Raw genomic sequence first — 20,798 nt, 5'->3', positions numbered from 1 at the left:
AATTGTATGCTTATGAAATTCCTATGCATAACTGCTTCTCTAGATGAAAGTTTGAAAAAGTAGCGATATTTTACGGTTGGAAAGTTTTGGCACTAAGATCGTTCAGTGTTTATAATCTTTATTTGAATCTTATCAAGAAAGAATCAAGACATTCACAGAATAAAAATTCACGTTTTGAAACATTAAGATAGACATCGTTCTTTTATTAAAAATTAATTAAATTTCCTTAATTAAAAAGCAAGGTAATTGTTCACGTAAATTGAGAGTTTAAATAACACAGAATGTAAGAAAGTACATTATATAATACAAATTACATGTTTATATTATTAAGTATTATTTATTAAAAGCGCAATTGTTTTCATACTTTTAATTATAATTTATAAGCACGTAAATTTTGTTTTTATATTGAGAAAATATGTATCAAATTTTAATTAATATATTCATAGAGAATAGTGTGCCAATTAAACATCCACTTATAGTAAAAGAATATTTACATAATCGAAAATGATTATTAAATTGAATTAATGATTCTTGTACCAAATAAGATATCTTTACATTTAACAAATATTTAGTCGATACTTTTCAAACAAAAAATTTATTAAAATTTAGAATGTATCTTTTTTCAGTGTATTACGGACTAAAGAGTCTCCATTAGATTGAAGCATCAAGAAAATTTATTGCAAAATATAAAAATTTAATAAAGAATTAACAAGAAGGAATGAGATAAAGAAAATCATTTTATTGCACTCTCCAAATCAAAATTGTATCTGTTTCAAAACAATTCGGTTTCTTTCATTTTGACAACTAGTAGCATTTCCTGGTCCTTAACACTATAAACGCATATTGCATTGCTCTCATTTCATACATAATTGTACAATTTACAATTTTTCATTGCATTTTAAATACAAGCTCCAAATTTTTAATTTACAAAACGCAGGTCAATGTGAGCAGACATGAAATCATCAGTCGATTATTTAATAAGCGCATTTAGAAATTTTCTCATTTCGCGCAGCTTGACATAATATCGATCGTTCGATCAAGCATTCTACGCACAATGAGGCTTAACTATAATGGAGTCATGAATCGGTTGTGGGGCGTACACAGGTGGCGGTGCATGGACCATAGGTTTCACGTAGGACACCTGCGGTGCCTGCACATGCACCACTTTCGGCGTTGAGTACTGAATGGCGGGCGCATGGACCAGCGGTTTCTGGTACAGTATCTGAGCAGCGGGTGCCTCGTACTTCTTTAGGAGGAGCTTCGGCATCACATCGTCGTATATAGGGCTCTGGTACGTAGGTGCGTAATGCAGCGGCTTTTGGTAAATCGGCGCGTAAGACGGCATGGGACTCTGATAGAAGGGCATCACGGGTTTGATGTATTGCAACGACTGATGCTGTGCGTGGTAGTTCACCACTGGAGTAGCCGGTTTCACGTACGTGATGGCCGGTTTCTGCATCACGGAGGGATAGGCTTGCGGTTGTTGGATGTATTGCAGGTGAGCTAAGGGTGCTATGCCCAGCTCTTTCTTCAAGTAGGCTGGTTGGACCAGGGGCTTAACGTAGACTGGCGGTGGTGAGTAAGCGGGAATATGTGGATAGAGCGGTTGTTGGATGGGTTCGCAAGGTTGGTGGATGGAATCTCTCTTTGCCTTCAGCATTGAGGCGTCCGACGTTTTGTCCAGCGACTCGACCGGCATGTCCATGTGCATTCCGGTTTCCGAGCGCACCGTTGACAGCCACAATAGGCATGGTATCTAGGAATTAGAGTCAAATTGTTACGAATGATGTAGAAAAGAACTTGTTGAAAAATCTATACACCAAGTATATAGGATGTGTAAAAAGAAATATTTATTATTATATTTTATATGAAAGTATATTTGAAAAAACCATGTTATTTTAATTTTGTAAAGAATAATGTGCGTTTGCAAGTATATTATTATTGCATATTTTTTAACTATAAATGTTTTGTTTGACAATTAGTATATATATTAAGTGCTATTTATAAATTGAGTTGAGCTCTCTGGAAACTCTCTTAAAATTAATTCTCTGGGAATCTGTTTTTATTATCAATCTGGAAGCTATAAAATGAAAAGCACACTGAATTCTTCAATGGCACTCTCTATTTAGAATTGTTTTTCAGGTATCAATCATACGGATATTGTATAAGAATATAAAAATTATATATTAAATGGACGTATTGTAACATTTTTTTTAAAATTGAAACAGATATTAAGAAAGATAATAGTAACAAATAAAATTAAGTATCTCTCTCTATTAATAAAAAAGTTGTAACATAGTAAAGTAAAAAGAATCTCGGGAATGTCATACTCGAGTGGCATCGAAGGGTTAAATCCAGCACAGAGCAGCGCTACATCGGTATGCTTACCAATAGCCTGAACATGATTTCGCTTCTGTTTCTGTTGAATTGCACGATGACCAATAGATCGGGAGTTCTGGACCAAACTAGAAGCGCGCTCGCAGTCGTCGGTTTTATAAACTTTTGCTCCATTTAGAGAGGGCAAGTTTCTTACTAAAGTCGAATGTGATTCCCTTAAGTGGCGTAAAAAGCGGTCGCTAGATCCATGATGCAATCGTACGCGCCCCGGTATTTCCTGAATAAATTCTGTGACGACGTGAGTGAGTGACCACCTCGGGCATGGCGACACATTGCGTCGTTGACATTATTCGTCGTCGTTTATCCACGCGGTGGACACGCCAATCTGCCGTACAACCCGAACAGTGAAATATCGCCCGAAGTGCTGCCTGTAGGAAAACAGTGACGTATATAATTTATAATAATTACGGATGCATTTCACGTTTTAACATAAAGTCAGGCACACCTGAGGTATTTATTGCATGCAACCCTATGTCGCCGGGAGCGTTGAAATCTCAGAAATTATAAATTTTTCAAAAAATGAGTGTACAAAGACTTAACAAAGATACTAGTATAATTACGTATAATGCACATGCATATTATAATATATTATATACATTATATTTTTAATTTAATATATTTAATGTATATACCAGAATTATACAAATGTATAGTAATATATTTTTTTGTTATCAAAATTATTTTTAGATCTGTATTTGACTAAATTTTTTAATACTACAGAATCGTTCTTTCCATAAAATGAAATCTATATGTAACTAATTTTTCTGTGATTCTATACTTAAATAATATTATTTACAAAAAGTTACTGGTCGAAACTATTTAAAAAATAATACCAGAGTTATAAGAAGAAACAATTTATTTAACAAATGCTACATTTTTAACAGTAAACTATGTACATCACAACGCTCACGACCTAATATTGTTCGTGTAACGCTTGTCGCTATTTTTGGCATAAAGATACTGGAAAGAATTTTCCAAAATGAATCAATGCTTCTTCCAGTGTCTTGAGCCATGTCCAGAGCCGTGTCCCGAGCCGTGTCCTGAACCATGTCCTGAGCTCTTATGATGAAAAACGTGCTTGTACACTGGCACGTGAACTGGATACGGTTTAGGTATTGGCACTGGAAAGTGCTTTTCCACTGTCACTGGGTACGGCTTCTCGACAACATACGGTACCTGCAACGCAATATGTTTATAGATATTTACAAAATTTAAATATAAAGAATATTATCAAAAGCAACAAAACATTTTATAAATTATTCATCTGTTTTAGTATCACGATACTTTATATGCATTATCAGTATTTTGAATTTTAAAAATATAATTAAACTTAAATAATACAAAAAATATAACATTTTTATAATATTATTAATTTTTATAATATTTAAATGATATAACATTTCCTACAATCTTGTTTCTTATTACTTGTATAAGAAAATAATAAGACACTTATAATATCCCAAAATAAAAATTATATTGTACTCTAGATTCGTGTCTAACATTTTCCTTTACAAATGATTTAATACAACTTTATATAATCTTTTAAAAATATTTATCAATACCAACCTTTTTCTCCACGACGTACGGTTCCGGTTTTTCTATAGGTATCTCAACGTGTTTAATAACTTCTATAGGTACTGGATGCGGAACTGCAACTTCGACCTGATAGGGTTGAGGTATCGGAATCTTAATTTGCTGAGGAACTGGAACGGCGACCGGGTGCGGAATTGGTATCGCGTATTTCTTGTAGATAGGTATCTCGACTGGCTTAGAAGTTTCGTGATAGGTAGTACTACCGTGCTCCTCCTCGTAAGAAGCCCACACTGCGGCCACCATTGTGGCAAGTACCTACAAGTGAGTCATTAATATCACCGAGTTTCGAAGTAGAATGTCGCCAAGATTGTTATTCGTAACCGCTTTCTAGTCGCGATACCCGCGATAGTAAACTCTTCTTCTGGACAGTTTCACGAGATAACTGTATCTAGTTGAACGCGCAGATCGCTCGTTTTTCTAATCGCCTTACCAAACCATATTCGTAATGGTGTCACGCAGAGTGCAGTAATTTCGTAAGAAATAACTAATTGCAACCTTGTCTCGTTTATCGACTTAATTACTCTTCGTGAGAAAAGTAAGATTTGTTTTTCTGCTTTCCTTTTATACAATAAATTGATGGTTGCCTAACATTTATGAAAAAAAAAGTTAAAATTAAATAGTTGAGTGTCGATGTTATTTGCAAAAAATACTAATATAATGTAGAAAGAATATATCAACAAGAACGTATCTAAATCAAAAGAGATTTGGCTCTTCTTTAATTCATTAGTAAAAAAATTATTTAAAACATAATTATAAATTAATATTTACATACATAGATATTTTTATTATATATTATATTCTAAACTAATATCATCTGCTAATAATGACAAGTATAAATAATTTAATTTTATGTATAACCAATAATTACTCTCCCCTAGAAATGTAATATTAAGATAAATAACACAATTTAAAAAACAGTATAATATTTAATCTGATAACGAAAGAAGTACTTACAAAAAGTCTCATCATTTACGAAATCACGTGCCGAAGACACCGTCGAGACAATTGATTCTGCGATACTCGTCCGTGGAAACGCGCAATAGACTCTACGATGCTTTCAAAGTCATGGCCAACTCTTTATATACCAGCACTACTTTCTCCCTTCTCTTTATTACGTTGATTCTAACAATCCGCTATATTTAAGTGCACTCTTGCATGTGCAAATATGCCAGCTGCATCTGTCTGCACGAATATAACGATAAATACCGAAAGTGTAATCCCGACCCTAACGTTCTTCACGTTCACCAACTTTGAAATGCATGAAGTAAATTATCAAAACTTTATGTTAGCTATGTAATTTGCGATATACCTAGGATTTCTGAGTAGATAATAAGCTATTCGTCCGCATATTAATTACCTCTTCATACTTAAAATTATTAAACATGTATATAAACGTATTTTGACAATGGTAGAATGTAACAAGACTATAACAAGTAATACTTTCTAACTATTTTATTAATTAAAACCATTGTCTTGAATCTAAATACTATAATGAAGCGATTTGATGAAAAGGAATCTTTAACAGTTATCGCATATTTTAAAACATATATATGTATTTTATTGGTTTTATTAGACATTTGTAGCAAATCTTCTTTAGCAAAGTTGAAACTGATCCTTTTATCAATCACTAGAGTATTATATCGAAAATTATATGTATAATACTTAATTGTACTTTTTGTTTTCTTTATTTTCTGTAAATAAGTATTATATATAAGTATTATATGTAACATAATTTTTATTATGCAGAATCTCTAGATAAGACAAAGATTATCCATTTAAATCGTTAACAAATTAATAGTTAATCTTGTGTTAAAGTAAAACAAGATAATGTGTAATAATGTTAGTAGCTTGTTGCACGCATCATTACACTAAATACGTGAATAGTAATTTTAAATTGCACATTATGTAAAAAATATTATAAATTCTATACTATTAAATTCACTTGTATTAATATAATCTTTATGTAATTACATATAAAAAATTTTCATAAAATTGGAGAAAAGACTATTTTCTTCTATTTCGAATGACTGATGTTAATAAAACTTAAAGATAATAAAGAGAGAGAGTGATCATTATTGACATTAACAAAAAGTTATACGATTGCGTATAAAACTTTTCATCTGTTTACTGGCTGTTATATTGTAGCTTTTAGAACCGGGAATTATCATAAATTAAAGTCAGGGCTAATGACTTTAGCAGGCAAACATCAGGGGTCTTTATGCTATTTTCAGTGCTTCAACGCTATTTTCACTAATGATGAGAGAAGATAAAAGGGGCAGATATAAACGCACTGTATATAATGACAATCTGTACGCTTTATCATTTTTACTGTCACTTCCACTGCTTTCAACAAATTATTCTTCCAGTGATAAATCAGGTAATAAAGTAATTCTCACAATCAGACACAAGGAGAGAGTCTCTCTGGTGCAGTTACATGCAATTGTTTTTCAGATGCGCTATTCTTTCATGCTCGCAGTTGCGTGCGTCAGCTCGTGAGACGAAGATCAACGTAAATGTGGTAATGTCATGGTCTAGTTTACTTGTGCAACAATCTGTGAATAAACATTTCATGATTGCAATTCACCAAAATGCAGATGTTCACGCAACAAGCAGAATGCTGTGGGAGTACATCTTATTATTTCACTGAATGGATTATTTACACGCCTAATGTTGCATAACTAATACTTTCTTCTTTGAATAAAATTTAAATCTAATTAAACAGTTTAATGTGCCATTCATAGATTTTAATATGTCATTCAGAATTATGTCATTTAATTTAGAATTAAATATGTCATTAAGATCCAAGATGCAATGAACATCAAAAATTGTTAGATTGTTAGTCGATTTAACTCGTGATAGTACTGCGGTGATTTATTAGTTTGCGTTGTAAGTCTGAAAAAAATTTCGGCGCTCATTTAAGGATCTACATACGTAGTGTATAAATTCACACAAAATTATATTAGAAACATCCAAGATCCAGCTTGACCGTAAATGGCTTATTCTCGTCGATATGTAGTTTAAACAGTTTTGGTCTAGTAAAATTAGTCTCCCCTCATATACAACAATCTATGTTGGTATATGTTTGAGAGCTAATAGAAAACTAAAAACATTACGTTAATTTTTAAAAACGTCTGTTATTAACATATGAAATAAATTTGCTGGAGTATCTAAAAATTTAACTAGATACAAATCTAAAAATAATTCTGTTGGACCATCAAAATAATTATGTAAGAAACTTAAGCATGATAAACAACGCTGCAAAAAGTTAATATTCTAACAACCAGTTCGAGTGTTCTACATATAAATTATTTGGTAGTTCAACAAAATTATCGTTAAATTTGTATCTAACTACGTTTTTGATACTTTAGCAACCGTTTCTATCATGTAATAGATCCATTTTTTAAAAACATTTTGCTCTGTTACATAAAATATCTGTTACTCTTCTAATAACAAAATAATTTTTTGAGCAAGTAAAAAGCATTTAGTATTTTTCTAACGGTAGTGGACCATAAATCGTAGTACATATGTATAACATCGCAAGTGATAAAGTGATAAAACGGCTAAAGGCGTTATAGCATGGCTACATCAGGTCGACGTAGATAATCGATGCAGATCTCTTGCTGGTAATGATTTATGAAAGGCACCAACCAACGCCGAGGGTGTGGTCGCGCGACAGCGAGAGGGGATTAAGATCTGAAGATTTGAATCATGTACGATGCTATCGTTGAGCGGAACAGTGAAAGTGCATCTCAAGTAAAAGTGGTTTCGCACGTCGATGTAAGAACGTGCGCCACGCTCATTATGGTGAATCGGGATCGTACGCGAGCCTCCCTCACGGTTATTGCAGCCAGTTTCTTTCTAGGCGATCTTAATCAAACAGTCAGCGAGGAAACGAAATAGTAGATTATATATTTTTACAAATTATATTTTGTAGATTACATTTATGTTGCACGGAAATTTATTATATCGGACAAGAAAGCGAGTATGATAATCCGACTTTTTATCGAGTATCCAATATTAAATAACAATTAGAATATTAATTTATTATTAAAATAATAAATAATAAAGTAATAATGTAAAAGTAAATAGTAATATTGATTTAGAAATAAATTATATTTTAAAAATCAAACTCAAGTTTTATTTACTTGGAATGAAATACTTTACCTTGGTTTTTTAAATACAGTATGGAAAATATATTAATTATTGTGGGTGGGACTACAGATTTAAATCATCTTGTTTAACCGAAAGTTAATGTTTAAATTAACAGGTAATAAAACACTTTATGTTGTCAACATTTATTAACAAATATTAAAAAATTTATATGTATATTTTATATTAATAAAAACTTAACAACATGTAACATGTAACAAATCATGTAAAAAAACATGTAATAAACTTATATCTATAGAAAAGATTGCCAGGTTAAAAAAACCCTACAATAATAAATTCTATAACATAATATGTGTTATAGAATTTAACATTTCTTTCTAATTTTAATCAACAATAAATATAAATATCAAGAGAAAATCTACATATAATTATTAATAATAAATTCAAATTAAAAAATTCTCAAGATATCACAAAAAATTTGCATTAATACAATCGTTGAACTGGCTGAAATTGAAAAGAATTTTTCCGTACGACAAATTCTTTGATCGAATGCGATTATAAGTTAATACGTAATATTCGTGAATTCTATTTCCATCCTTTACCCTTGGAAGACGTATAATGGACCACATGTTTGTAGATCGGGATATGAACAGCATATGGTTTCGCCACTGGCACGGGGAACTTCTTCTCCACATAAACGGCATATGGTTTTTCCACAACATAAGGAACCTGAGAAAAAAATATAGTAACGAATATAAGATATATTCGAAATATAACCAATATAACTTCGAAATACAACCAATTTGGAATTTTCTAATAATCGCGCGCGTGAAGAATAAAATAATAATAATAATAAGAGAGAGGAAATGCTTATTAGATTAAAAACGTTTACTCAAATTTCGTACTGATTATAAGTTAGAAAACATAAATAGCTTAAAAGTATCAGAAATCGGGAATTAAACTTACATGCTTTTCAATAATAACAGGCTCTGGTTTTTCAATGGGTATCTCGACGTGTTTAATGACTTCCACTGGATATGGGTGAGGGATTTCGATTGGCACCTTATATGGTTGAGGCACTGGTATTTTAATTTCCTTGGGCACTTCAACAGGTACAGGATGCGGAATAGGTATAGCTGAAACAAAACAATTATGCAATTGCATTTACAATATTATGCATATATTCTTCATCAAACTTATTAACCACTTCTATCCTCTGTCTTAAGAATGATTAATTGTATTATGATAATCTAATAAGATTAGAAATTTAAATTAATATTATTGAAGAATAAATTTACCAAATTTTTTAATAATTGGAATTTCCACAGCTTTCGTTTTCTCTTCATACGTTGTACTACCATGATCCTCAGCCAAATGGCTAGCCAACACCATGTTGCCAAACAAAGCGAGACACAAGAAAACCTGCAATTTTACATAACTTATATTTAATAAAAATTTGGAAAAAATATTACAAAATTGTATTATTTTATTAATTATTTTATTTTTAAGAATAATTTTAATAATTACTATATATTAAGCATAATATTATTACACAATATGTAAGAATTCTCTCTTTTTTTATAATAAACTTCCACTTTTTTCTTTTAATATATATATCAATTAGCACTGTTTAACACATTAAACACACAGTTATTGCACAATATGCAAACGAATCTTACAATTTTATTCATGTTGATTATTTTATGGGGCTGGTAATGTGAACACGAGAAATCAAGCGTTGAATGACTATGTCCTCCAAAGACCGACTTTATATACGACTTCGATTCCACCACCTTTCACTAAAATCCTGATAGAGTTCCAATTGCCCAGGATATATCACGTGGCATTTTGCATCGTGCAAGAATATTTATCGTATCAGAAATGACTCTATCCTATTAACAAGATAAATATGAAGATTGTCATGCGGACACACATGAGAGACTATCTTCTTTCTTTGGAGACGTATCGGTCCATTGCAATGCGACATGCGTTTTTCACATAAATTACACTATGATTATGCATATATATTACAAAACGTTGAGAATAGAGAAAGTGTAGACGATAAGCAATTCGTGACTTGGTTGCGCCACTTTATAAAAACTACTTTTTATAGAAATTAAGAAACAAGCGCATAGCCAATTAATTATAAGTTTTTTTCCATTTGTACAGATTTTTTTATGATAAAGATAAAATATCAGCTTATTTTAGATAAATTACGATTTAGATCAGAATTCAAGATAAAATTTAATCTTAATTCTGATGTAAATTGAAAGACATATTAATTACTTATTTGGAGTACTAAAAGACACACAACAACGATAATTTTGATACTTAAAATAAATGATTATTTATTGTCTTTCAGTATTACATTGATGAATATTAAATTTGCCAGAATTACATTTTTTTATGTATTTTTTTATCATTGTTTAATTATAAAGTTTCAAATGTCCTATAGTATTAATATATTCTATAATTTTATATGTAATGTGTTGTATTTTAGAAATAGTTACAATATTCCAACTTTATTATTCAATAATGTATAATAATAAGCTATTATTTGGGATGTGATCATTTAATTAAGTTAATGTAAGCATTACATAATTATCACGGGTTTAACCCAATTATCCAAGAAAATACAACCGACAGATGTGTAAATGTTAAGATATTCCGTGAGAGGACAATTACGGAGATATCTTTAGGCAAATGTAAATGCTCCCCATTGTTATACGTTTACCGGAAGTGAAGGTACCACATGTACAATCTTCGAGACTTTTCGATTTCTGTGGAATGTATTAAATTATGTTAAATCACTATATGTTGGCTATGAATGGGTCTAAATTTACTAGCAAACAACGAAACGTCTCGGTTGTTACTCGATATAATTACTAATTTTCTTGAGACAAATGACTAGAATAACTAACTAGAAATATTTTTTACTGCAATGATTTGGCTTGATAAACACAAGAATTTGATTTCCGTTCACTTACATAAATGGAAACCTTCCGGGAATCACGCAGCAAGGTAGGTCCCTCTGTATGTTGTTCTTAGATTCAACTAGGAAGTGAACGCAAAGCATACTCCTGCTTAGAGAGACGTTTCCAGACGATACATTTTTTGATACATCAGAATGAAAGTATGAAACACAACGCCCCGTGAAAGGGTTCCGGCTGGAACACCGATCGAAAGACATTCGACATTCAACTGTGAAAGGCGACGTGAAATAATTTTTAAAAATGGATTAATAGTACTCGAAGATATTCTATACCCGATAATTGATATCGGATAAAATAAAAAATTACGATCTCTACAGTAAGGAGTTTGTTGCATTTGCAATATTGACGTCGAAAGAAAGTTTTTGTAAAATTCAGGTTGAATAAATTTACAATTGTATACATGTAAATGCATATCTTATCTTATCTTTAAAATCTTATCCTCAATCCTCTAAAACGAATGTAAATATTAATGCCAGTAAGGAAGACACAAATTAACAATATTTTTATGTTTAAAAATATATTTAAATATATATATATAATATTCTTCAAAAATATATATATATATTGAAATGATATTAGATGAAAATGGATAAAAAAATATTCAATACAAATAAATACTTTATTTAGTTAAAACGAGTTTTTGTGTTTGATAATATTTTTTGTGTAATTCTTTTTGTATTTTCCGATTCTCAAGTAAATTGCCGTTTATTTGTTGGTAGAACACATTATTCTTGAAACACAATCTAGACTAAAACTGGAGTATGAATATTACAAATTATAAATTGACAAGCAATTTAATATTATATTGATAACTAAAAATACATTTTAATAATTTAATTATAGTATAATATTATGTAATTATTTATTAATAGTGTATAATTATTTCAGCGTTTATTATTTATCAACGTTTTACAATTATTTACTTATATACTTTTATTGTTGCTTATTAAATACATCGAAGTGGTAAGTGTGCAATATTTTGCGAAAAGAAAACCGTAAATTAAAAAATAAAAATTACATTAACTATCAAAAATATTTAATAACAAAAATCATTAGCAATTTAATGTTCCAGTTTTTACACAGTCATGAAATTCTACTTTCCGGTTAATTATTCACGTGGCAGGTTTATCATACACGGAAGGAAATGTGTTCCTAATGCGTGGAGAAACTTCGAGGCGACTTTGAAACGAAGAGTGAAGATCCCCTCAATTAATGTCCACGATAGAATAATATCGCTAATTCGCTCTCATGGAAAATTGGACGAACTTATGATCGCTGAAACTCACGATCTGTCACTCACGGTAGTTTAAGTCCGCGCTCTAATTCAATCTCAATTAGCCATCGGTATGTACTAATGTCGCAACAGACGAGCACTGACCTACAACCTCTGACATTGGAGAAAGTATAAATTTGGTCGTGCTTCTTAAACATGACAGAAATTATATCGTTGAAGTCAATCAATCTCTACGTACATTTTTTGTTATTGCTTCAAATAATGAAACCTGAAGTCTCTTTGTATTCATTATTATTACGTAATATATGTTTACGTAATATTAATTTATTAGTTAAAAATTTGTGACACAGAATATGGTAAGAAATAGTACAGTTTGTATAATATAAGACTCCTTGTGAAAAAAGATTGAATTAGTATTTAATTTATAAAAATTGAGAAATACATTTATACTGATATATGATAGAAATTTTTAATTAAACAAGTTAAATACTCTTTTTGAATAGAGAGGTAATGCACCAGAAGATTTCTCATAATGTTAGAGAAAGAAAGAGAGAAAGAGAGGGAGAGGGAAAGAAGGAAAGAGAACATTACCACGGATTCATAATTCTTCTTCAACGCATTTAAATAACGAGCATGAGTCAAGGAATCCGCCGGAAACGTTGAAAAAGGAAGCTAGCAAAGGTAGTTCGCGCGACGGGAGGGAAAAAAGACTTACAGCGAAAGTAAAGTTCAAAGTCGATTTGCTCCGCCGACAATCACCACGATCGTGCCGTGCCGCAAAAAGAGGAACCGCCCGTTGGTGATTGTATATTAAAACGTTCCTTCCTGATTCATACTAGCCCCAGGTTACCTACTCATGCGGATATAATGCGTGTATCTACAGATGTACTTACTCGATCGGCTTTCCTATAATTGAAGGGAGTCGATTTCTTCCCACGTCATAGAGTAATCGCATGCAATTATAATGTTACAAGCTGCTCATAGTTTACTTTAAAATAATACATTTACGAAGCTGTATTTGTAAGGCGATCACAAAAGTCCAAGTAGAATGAAGTTATATCTAGAATCTTTTTTGTTCATGCAGCCTTTTTTTGCTCTTTAGAATTTTCATGTTATTAAGGTATACACATTAAGATGGTTTAACGGATATTACAGCTTAATCTGAGATTACAGCTTAATCTGACGGTACGGAAATGGAATGATAAGGTTTGCGCGACCGCAATCACTTCAAGTATTACCCAGACATCAAAGCGCTATGAGTGGTATGACGTTTTTTGTTACGTGTCGCGATAGATCACTCTTCCTCCTTTTACAACGATCAACACCACCACCATGATCGGAGAAAGACTAAATCTACAAGACTTCCCTTTCGCTGCTACTTTAAAGTACTGTTGTGCGTTCTCCATCGTTGTTTTGATGTGTACAGAAAAAAGGCATTGTTGTTACATAATTTTTTAAATTTAAAATTCGCTTCGATTTCACATGTTTGCCGTCTATCTCTGCTTTGAGTGGGGTGTCTTGTAATTAAAATATATTTTCTATCACGCGCCGAGGTCTTTCCACTTGCAGCTACCTTAAAGAAATGAAAGATGGAATTTGCACTTCACTTTCGCCATGTTGGTTTCGCCCACTCGAGGTGCTCTGTTATTTCCGCTTTGTTTTTGCAAAAACATAATATTGCACAAAAGTATTGTATAAATTTAAATAAAATTATTAAGAAAATATTAGGAAAAGTAGAAAGTGCATGTGTGTGGAGAAATGTAAGGAAAAATATGAAATGCAACATGACATACAAAATGATATTTTTTTAACAATTTTACTAAACGTTTGCGTCTAGTAAGCATTGAGTATCTACGAAACATTAAGATCCAATCAATTCTTAATTAACTTGACTAAATTACTTTACATTAACTACTTTACACTCGGACTTCATGTTTCAGACTCAACAGATTATTTTTATGAAAATATTCTTTTATTTGGTTTCCAACCAGTATAAGTTATTCAGAATTGCTTGAATAAAAACGTCTTTTTGACAAGATATATAGGCAGTTGTGGAAAAAGGAATAAATCGCGAATTTCCGTTCTCGCAACATTTCATTTTCACATTAGATGGAATCAATCAAGCTACTTTTCCGAACAGTGTGTTTAGCATATACATAATTATACATATAGACTTAACATCCAGCGAGAATTATTCGAACGGTGAAACTTTTTGTGTCACTTATTATTGCACTTGAGAGAGAGAGGGAGAAGGAGAGGGAGAGAGAGAGAGACTAACTGCGTTCGGTAGCATGCAACGAATCATTTGACAAATTAGTCTTTTCATAACGTAGCTTTATTTAATGATAGATACTTAATGCTTATAACACGCAAACGTTTAGTAAAATTGTTTGAAGATATAATTTAAGTATAAATATCTTTCTTACAATACTTGAAAAATTCATGGCCATAAATATTCTATAAAAATAACAAGCATGATATTCTTGAAGCTTCACGTCGTTAATATTTTATTAAAATTTAGCACGAGATTTTAAATAGTAGAGGTCTCGAATTATCATGGTATTATTTAAATTATGTCCTACAATTTTTTATTCGTTGGTTTTGCTTTTCATAAAACAACTAACACGTTAATTGAAAATTTAAGATATAATTTATATTGCCTTTAGTAAATTCAATATCTGCCGAGCACTATAATTATACAAAAATTTGCATATATAAAAATTTGTTTAATAAAATCTAATAAAATAAGTAACAGATACAATTCGGAGGTAATAAAATAGAACAAGGTTTTTAATCTTTTAATGTAAATATTTTAATAAATAATTTCACTGTGTTGCAATATTGAAAAATATTCATCTTCCCATACCGTGTATACATTTTCTATTAAATATATTAAATAAATCAATATAACAAGGAGAAATTGTAAGGCAAAAAATCAATGCTTGATTTTATGCACGATGGTTTTGTAGATCGGAATCTTGATCGGTATTGGCTTTTCGACCGGTACTGGCACGTGTTTTACCACGTGAAATGGTACCGGCTTTTCGATTTTCACCGGAATTATTTTCTCAACAGGCGTCGGTATCTTCTTCTCTACGGTTTTAATCACCTGTTTCTCCACCTAAAAGACAAAAGACTACTTTCAGCAAGGGAAGTGATAAGAAAAGTGCAAATTTTAATGCAAAAATGAAGGTAATTATCGCGTGATTACCTGGAATGGTACAGGCTTCGGAACTACCACAGGAACAGGATAAGGCTGTGGGAATGTTTCCACCACCGGATGCGGTATACTAATTGGAATTGCCTGGACTGTCGGTATCCCTATATCACCATGGAAATTATACGACATAAAAATAAAACTAGTTACTTAAAATGCATTATTTATTAGTAACAAGTAGTTTTAAATATTAGTAACAAGTAGTTTTAAAGCAGTGATAAATAGTGCAAATCATTATTATATTACATATATAGATAAACAATTATATAATATAAATTCAATATATGATATGTTATAAATTTATTATTATATTACATATTTATTAATTTAAATTTATCATCAATCAATTAATATTGCTCTTTAGTTTTAGATGTAATAAAACTAATCTGTCAGTTTATCATATCTTGTATGAACATACAAGACATACGACACGTGTAAATATACTTTTATCTAAAATGTAGCAATATTTCAATAATTATTATTATACATAAATACAAAATTATAAAGGTCAAGTAAGCGAGTAGAAATCTATTTCAGTAGACAATTGTCAAATTAATAAGATGTACGAGTTATATACATTTAATGTATTTTAATCAGCGGAACGCTTCAACTGAACAATGTTCTCATCACCTTTTACACAAATTTAACAATAAAAAAGAGGAAAATTTTTATTTTTGTTTGAATTTTTGTAGAAGTTGCTGGATTTTGTTAAACCGAAGCGTCTTATTGATCGAAATTTATTAAATATATGTATAATACAAACGTTTTTTTAACGTAATCTGCTCATATATCTACTTATTTACTTTGATCTTTTCAACTTTAAATACATTTGCATTTTAATACAAATTTTAATACATTTTTATTATTGATTATTATGCTTAATATTTACATTAATAAAGTTCATGCATTTTCTATTACCGATATGTTTAACAGTGGGAATGACATTGACTCCGTGAAGACCGCTGGTGGCCAAGTGCCAATCACTAATTTTTATTGGTAGGTGACCTCCCAATAAATCTAAGGAATGACTTTCTAAAATTCAAAACAATTTGTCAATCAATTTATTCATCAAATCGATACAAGGACACTTACGTGATAAGCTGCATGACATATGTTATAATTAATTACGATAAATCGATCCCTGGTTACTCTGTTATCGTTCATACAACTTTTATGCATTAGAAAATACATTTCAGAGATAATCGTGGAATTAATAGGCAACTAAAAATATATATGTTCACAAACCTGTTCCTCCCAAGTCATGATGGTCTAAAGAAATTTCTCCCAGTGTAAGCCCACCACCGCCATAACTTCCAAAGTCCCAATAGGAACTGTAGGAGCATGCGATGACTCCCAACAGTACAATCTTAAATATGAAAATATTACACAAAAACATGATATTTTTGCTATTACTTTTAAATTAAAAGAAATTATTATGTAACTGTTACACAAGTTGCACGAAACGCGTTTCATAAGATCACATAAGGTTCAAATAATTAAAAATATAATAATTGTTAAATACGAAATTGTTTATATTTTATTACATTTTATTACATAACGAAGATAGGCCTTTACGTACAATTTCTTTCATTTCTTATTTAAAGTATTTCTCTCGTCAATGAATAGATAGTCTACTCTCGGGACAGATTCTTTTGTCGTCACTTTATATACCGCCTACGGAAAGAAGCAACCCCACTATTCTTCGAAATGGCCCCACCGTAAATGTTATAAATCGCTCGATTGAGGAACTAATCATTTGCAGTCACTATTACGCGGAAATATTGCATAACGTTTAATACTTGCGATTCCGTTTATAATTGTTGCCTTATCTTTCCATTAACTCGTATTTTTTAATTCATAAATTTAATTTTTTGTCTTAATCTTGGATATTATGTTTTTGTGCACAGATTTTTTATAAAGAATAATTTTTCTTTAATTAATATTAAGCAAGATTAGTCCAAAATTAATCCAAAAAACTTCTTTAAAAAGTCAAAAGTATATTTTCTGGAGCTTTGAACAATTCTTTATTATTTTATAAAAACAAACAATTAAAAACGAAACGGCGACACAGCATTTTTTTAAACATATATTTTAAATAGTATTAAGTTAAAATATTAAGAAATTACAATCTTTTAACAATACTTTCATATTTTTTTAAAGGTATTTTTTATCCCGCAAACTCATGAATATTTCTTCCTTCATCGTCGTTTTCTCGGTTATTTTTTATTGTTGGAAACAGGAATTGACGGACTCATCTTGTTAGAAACAACGATGCTGCCGATGTCATGGATGATTTGTTCCATGCGACCACGATGATCCCGTACATTGCGGGCAAATCAATCTGTCTAACATCCACTTTCCACGGAATTCTCGTGCTTTTATCGAAAATCACAGTGAAAGCCTGTCACGAGCACTTCTCGCGCTCTACGCGACCTGCAAAACACATACGGATTGTAAGAGATGCTTGTTTGACTATTATTACTATTACCGACGCAAATTTGCTATGGATTACCTTCGTTAAAAAATGACTAAATTTTACAGTGAAAAATTACTTTGCATTACTCACAAGTTTAAAGAAACTTAAATCGCACTTTTAAAACTAATGGATACATAATTATTTAAAGAATAAATAATAAGTATTAAACAATTTTTAAAAAATAATATAAAAATAACAAGGATACAATAAATAAAAAATTAGAGTATAATTTTTTTATAATTCACAAACGTGTACTTATCAAAAAAGGAGAATAATTATTAAATAGATATTGAACGATCAGACGCTAATTAAAATGCATATTTAAACTGTTTATGTTATTATATGCAATAAATATATCGCATGATTTCGAACTCAATCGGATCGCTTATCATTATCGTAAGCAATAGGAGTAACAGTCTTTAATTATATTTATAGCGAAGCTCGTTATCTTAATTTTCCATCCCAGCACTTTCTGACGTACGTGCAGAGATAAAAAGCATATCGACGACATACTTTCACTTAATAAGAACAACAAAAGTACTTAGTTTTGTAAGCATTTTATTCAAAAACGTAACAGAACAAAACGTTAAAAAAGTAGCTTAACAACGCGCTAGTAGCACTGACGATTACAAATACGCGTATATACAAAAAAATAAAGCAGAGTTGAACTGCGCTCGACCAAGCGAACATGGGCTGTTTTTCGTGAACTTTCTCCTTATTGACGGCATGTAGTGCTATGAGGATTTTAGGATAGGCGAACGTATCAGTCAATTAGGATTCAAGTTAATTGATTCTCACAATTTCGTTCATCATGTTACCGTTTAAAATAAAATAAATTTTTAATAAACGGCCAGTAGCAAATGCAGCCGAATTAACTCTCAGCAATCCAAGCACTCAGTAAAATATTCAACTGTACGTAGCTATTTTTTAGAGACAGAGAGCATATTTCTTTTCAACAAACGTAGGACTGCTGTAACAGCGTCTTCGAGTAAAAAAGAAGATATTTTTATACAGAGTACACACCCTCTCGCTTCTCAGTCACTTAAACTAGTATTTTTAACGTACATGTTTCTGCGTGCTGTAATCGATGGGTGCGGTCCACTTAACGTTCTACAAATAGAAGTACTTCAAAGCATTTGATTGAACAATCAGAAGGAAGAATTTTACTAATTAATTAATAAGCAATTAACTAAGTACGAGAAGCACCATTTACGGTCAAAGTTGAATGTTAAACTAATACATGTATTTTAGATAAATTTGTCTCAAAATCAAAGAATGCTTCAAAGCATTTGCAGCATTAAGTGGACCGTAACCTATAAAATTAGCTCGGTTAAAAGATGAGGATTGCTAAGAGTTATTTCTAGAGTGTGGTTCACTTAACACTACAAATGCTCCGAAGCATTTGATTAACCAATCAAAAAAATGCTTCAAAACTTCTATAGTATCAAGTAGGCTATAGTTTTAGTCTGTGTTCCAAAATTCACTGTAAGCGTTAAAAATCTATAGTTTACATTATGTGCATAATAGATTTTCAGCACTGCCGAATTTTGGAACATAATCCTAGGCTATATGTACCACGTTCTTCTCTATCCATAGAAATCCTCCATGCCGTAGGCACACTTTAATGCTTCTTCGCATGATGATAAATAGTCTTGTAAACGGGAATCTTGATGGGATATGGCTTCACAACTGGGACGGGGATGTGTTTCTCGATTGTGATGGGAACTGGCTTCTCGATGGGTACCGGTATGTGCTTCTCTACGGGGTAAGGCACCTTTTTCTCTACCGGAATTGCTATCGTCTTTATGACTTGTATGGGAATATGCTTCGGTATGGGGATATGAACGGGATACGGTTGCGGAATGCCAACTGCTACTGGATGCGGCACAGGTATCGGCACTGATTTCGGGATCGGTACACCTGAAAGCAAATGATTCAAAAGAGATAAGAATGAGTCTTTAGACTATAAACGACAAAGCAAGCATAAAGAGTACTTGAATTTTGTTAAAATATTAAAATTTACGTTAATAAAAAAAAAATGTCGCGAATTTTTTTGGATACATAATAAGAGACTATAACACTAATTAAAAATTATATGTGCACATAGTCTTAAAAATAGTAGCAAATTATTAACTTTTGTCTACTGACAAATAACCAATATTAATAATAATAATAATAATTGTGGTCTTCTAACTGATTCTCTATAATTATTATATAGTAAAGAGATAACTTTTTATAAAGCTGTAATAATTCCTAATTCTATAACTTTCAAGTACAACTTGTAATTCAGGAAGGGTGTAATAGTACGTTACCAATGTGTTTGTAGACTGGTATAGCAACGGGCTTCGTCACTTCGACATGCTCTGAGACGGGGACACTGTGAACATAATTATGTCCACTGTCTAACGAGATTCCATGGCCACCATCTCCACCGCTGTGACCACCGTCGAATCCACCACCGCTAGAAGAGAAATCTTGATGACCACCCTCGAGACCACCACCGGATTCTAGATGTCCGCCAGAACTAGGTTCGAAACCACTACCCCCATGGCCACCCCCAACATCACCACCCCCATAACCACCTCCATAACCACCTCCATATCCACCTCCATAGTCACCCCCGCTACCGGAAGTACCGGAGATTTCCTGATCAGATCGGTCGATCGCATAGTGGCCGCTAAATAGTTGCAACATATAGTGCCTTCCATCTTGGTCCACGAGTACCGGCGTAGCCGCGGCCAAGGACACCAGAGAAAGCAGCACCTGTAAAAGATGCAT

At 31.6% G+C, this 20,798-nt stretch overlaps 3 protein-coding genes across 3 annotated transcripts; all 3 read right to left on the bottom strand.

The window, feature by feature from the left end:
- Positions 1 to 1,045: 1,045 nt before the first annotated feature.
- On the bottom strand, positions 1,046 to 2,450 carry LOC108774529 (repetitive proline-rich cell wall protein). Its single transcript, XM_018540665.1, has 2 exons — positions 2,389 to 2,450; positions 1,046 to 1,756 (listed from the first exon to the last, which is right to left on the bottom strand). The coding sequence occupies exons 1-2, from the start codon at positions 2,401 to 2,403 to the stop codon at positions 1,046 to 1,048; spliced, it is 726 nt and encodes a 241-aa protein (XP_018396167.1). The 5' UTR covers positions 2,404 to 2,450.
- A 931-nt stretch (positions 2,451 to 3,381) lies between these two features.
- On the bottom strand, positions 3,382 to 17,135 carry LOC108774528 (titin-like). Its single transcript, XM_018540664.1, is given in 11 exon segments — positions 3,382 to 3,573; positions 3,964 to 4,317; positions 8,689 to 8,829; positions 9,067 to 9,236; positions 9,399 to 9,522; positions 9,780 to 9,846; positions 15,270 to 15,448; positions 15,539 to 15,648; positions 16,463 to 16,576; positions 16,790 to 16,910; positions 17,124 to 17,135. Coding segments are annotated over 11 exon segments (1,584 nt in total).
- A 2,506-nt stretch (positions 17,136 to 19,641) lies between these two features.
- On the bottom strand, positions 19,642 to 20,798 carry LOC108774556 (pupal cuticle protein 20-like). The gene is made up of 2 exons (XM_018540695.1): positions 20,333 to 20,798; positions 19,642 to 19,940 (listed from the first exon to the last, which is right to left on the bottom strand). Exons 1-2 carry the CDS (start codon positions 20,796 to 20,798, stop codon positions 19,642 to 19,644), a joined length of 765 nt encoding a protein of 254 aa, XP_018396197.1.

This window comes from Cyphomyrmex costatus, unplaced genomic scaffold, assembly GCF_001594065.2.
Source record: "Cyphomyrmex costatus isolate MS0001 unplaced genomic scaffold, Ccosl1.0 scaffold26, whole genome shotgun sequence".
Lineage (NCBI taxonomy): Eukaryota > Metazoa > Arthropoda > Insecta > Hymenoptera > Formicidae > Cyphomyrmex > Cyphomyrmex costatus.
The sequence above is the reverse complement of the archived record's forward strand: the minus strand, read 5'-3'. Positions and strand labels throughout refer to the sequence as shown.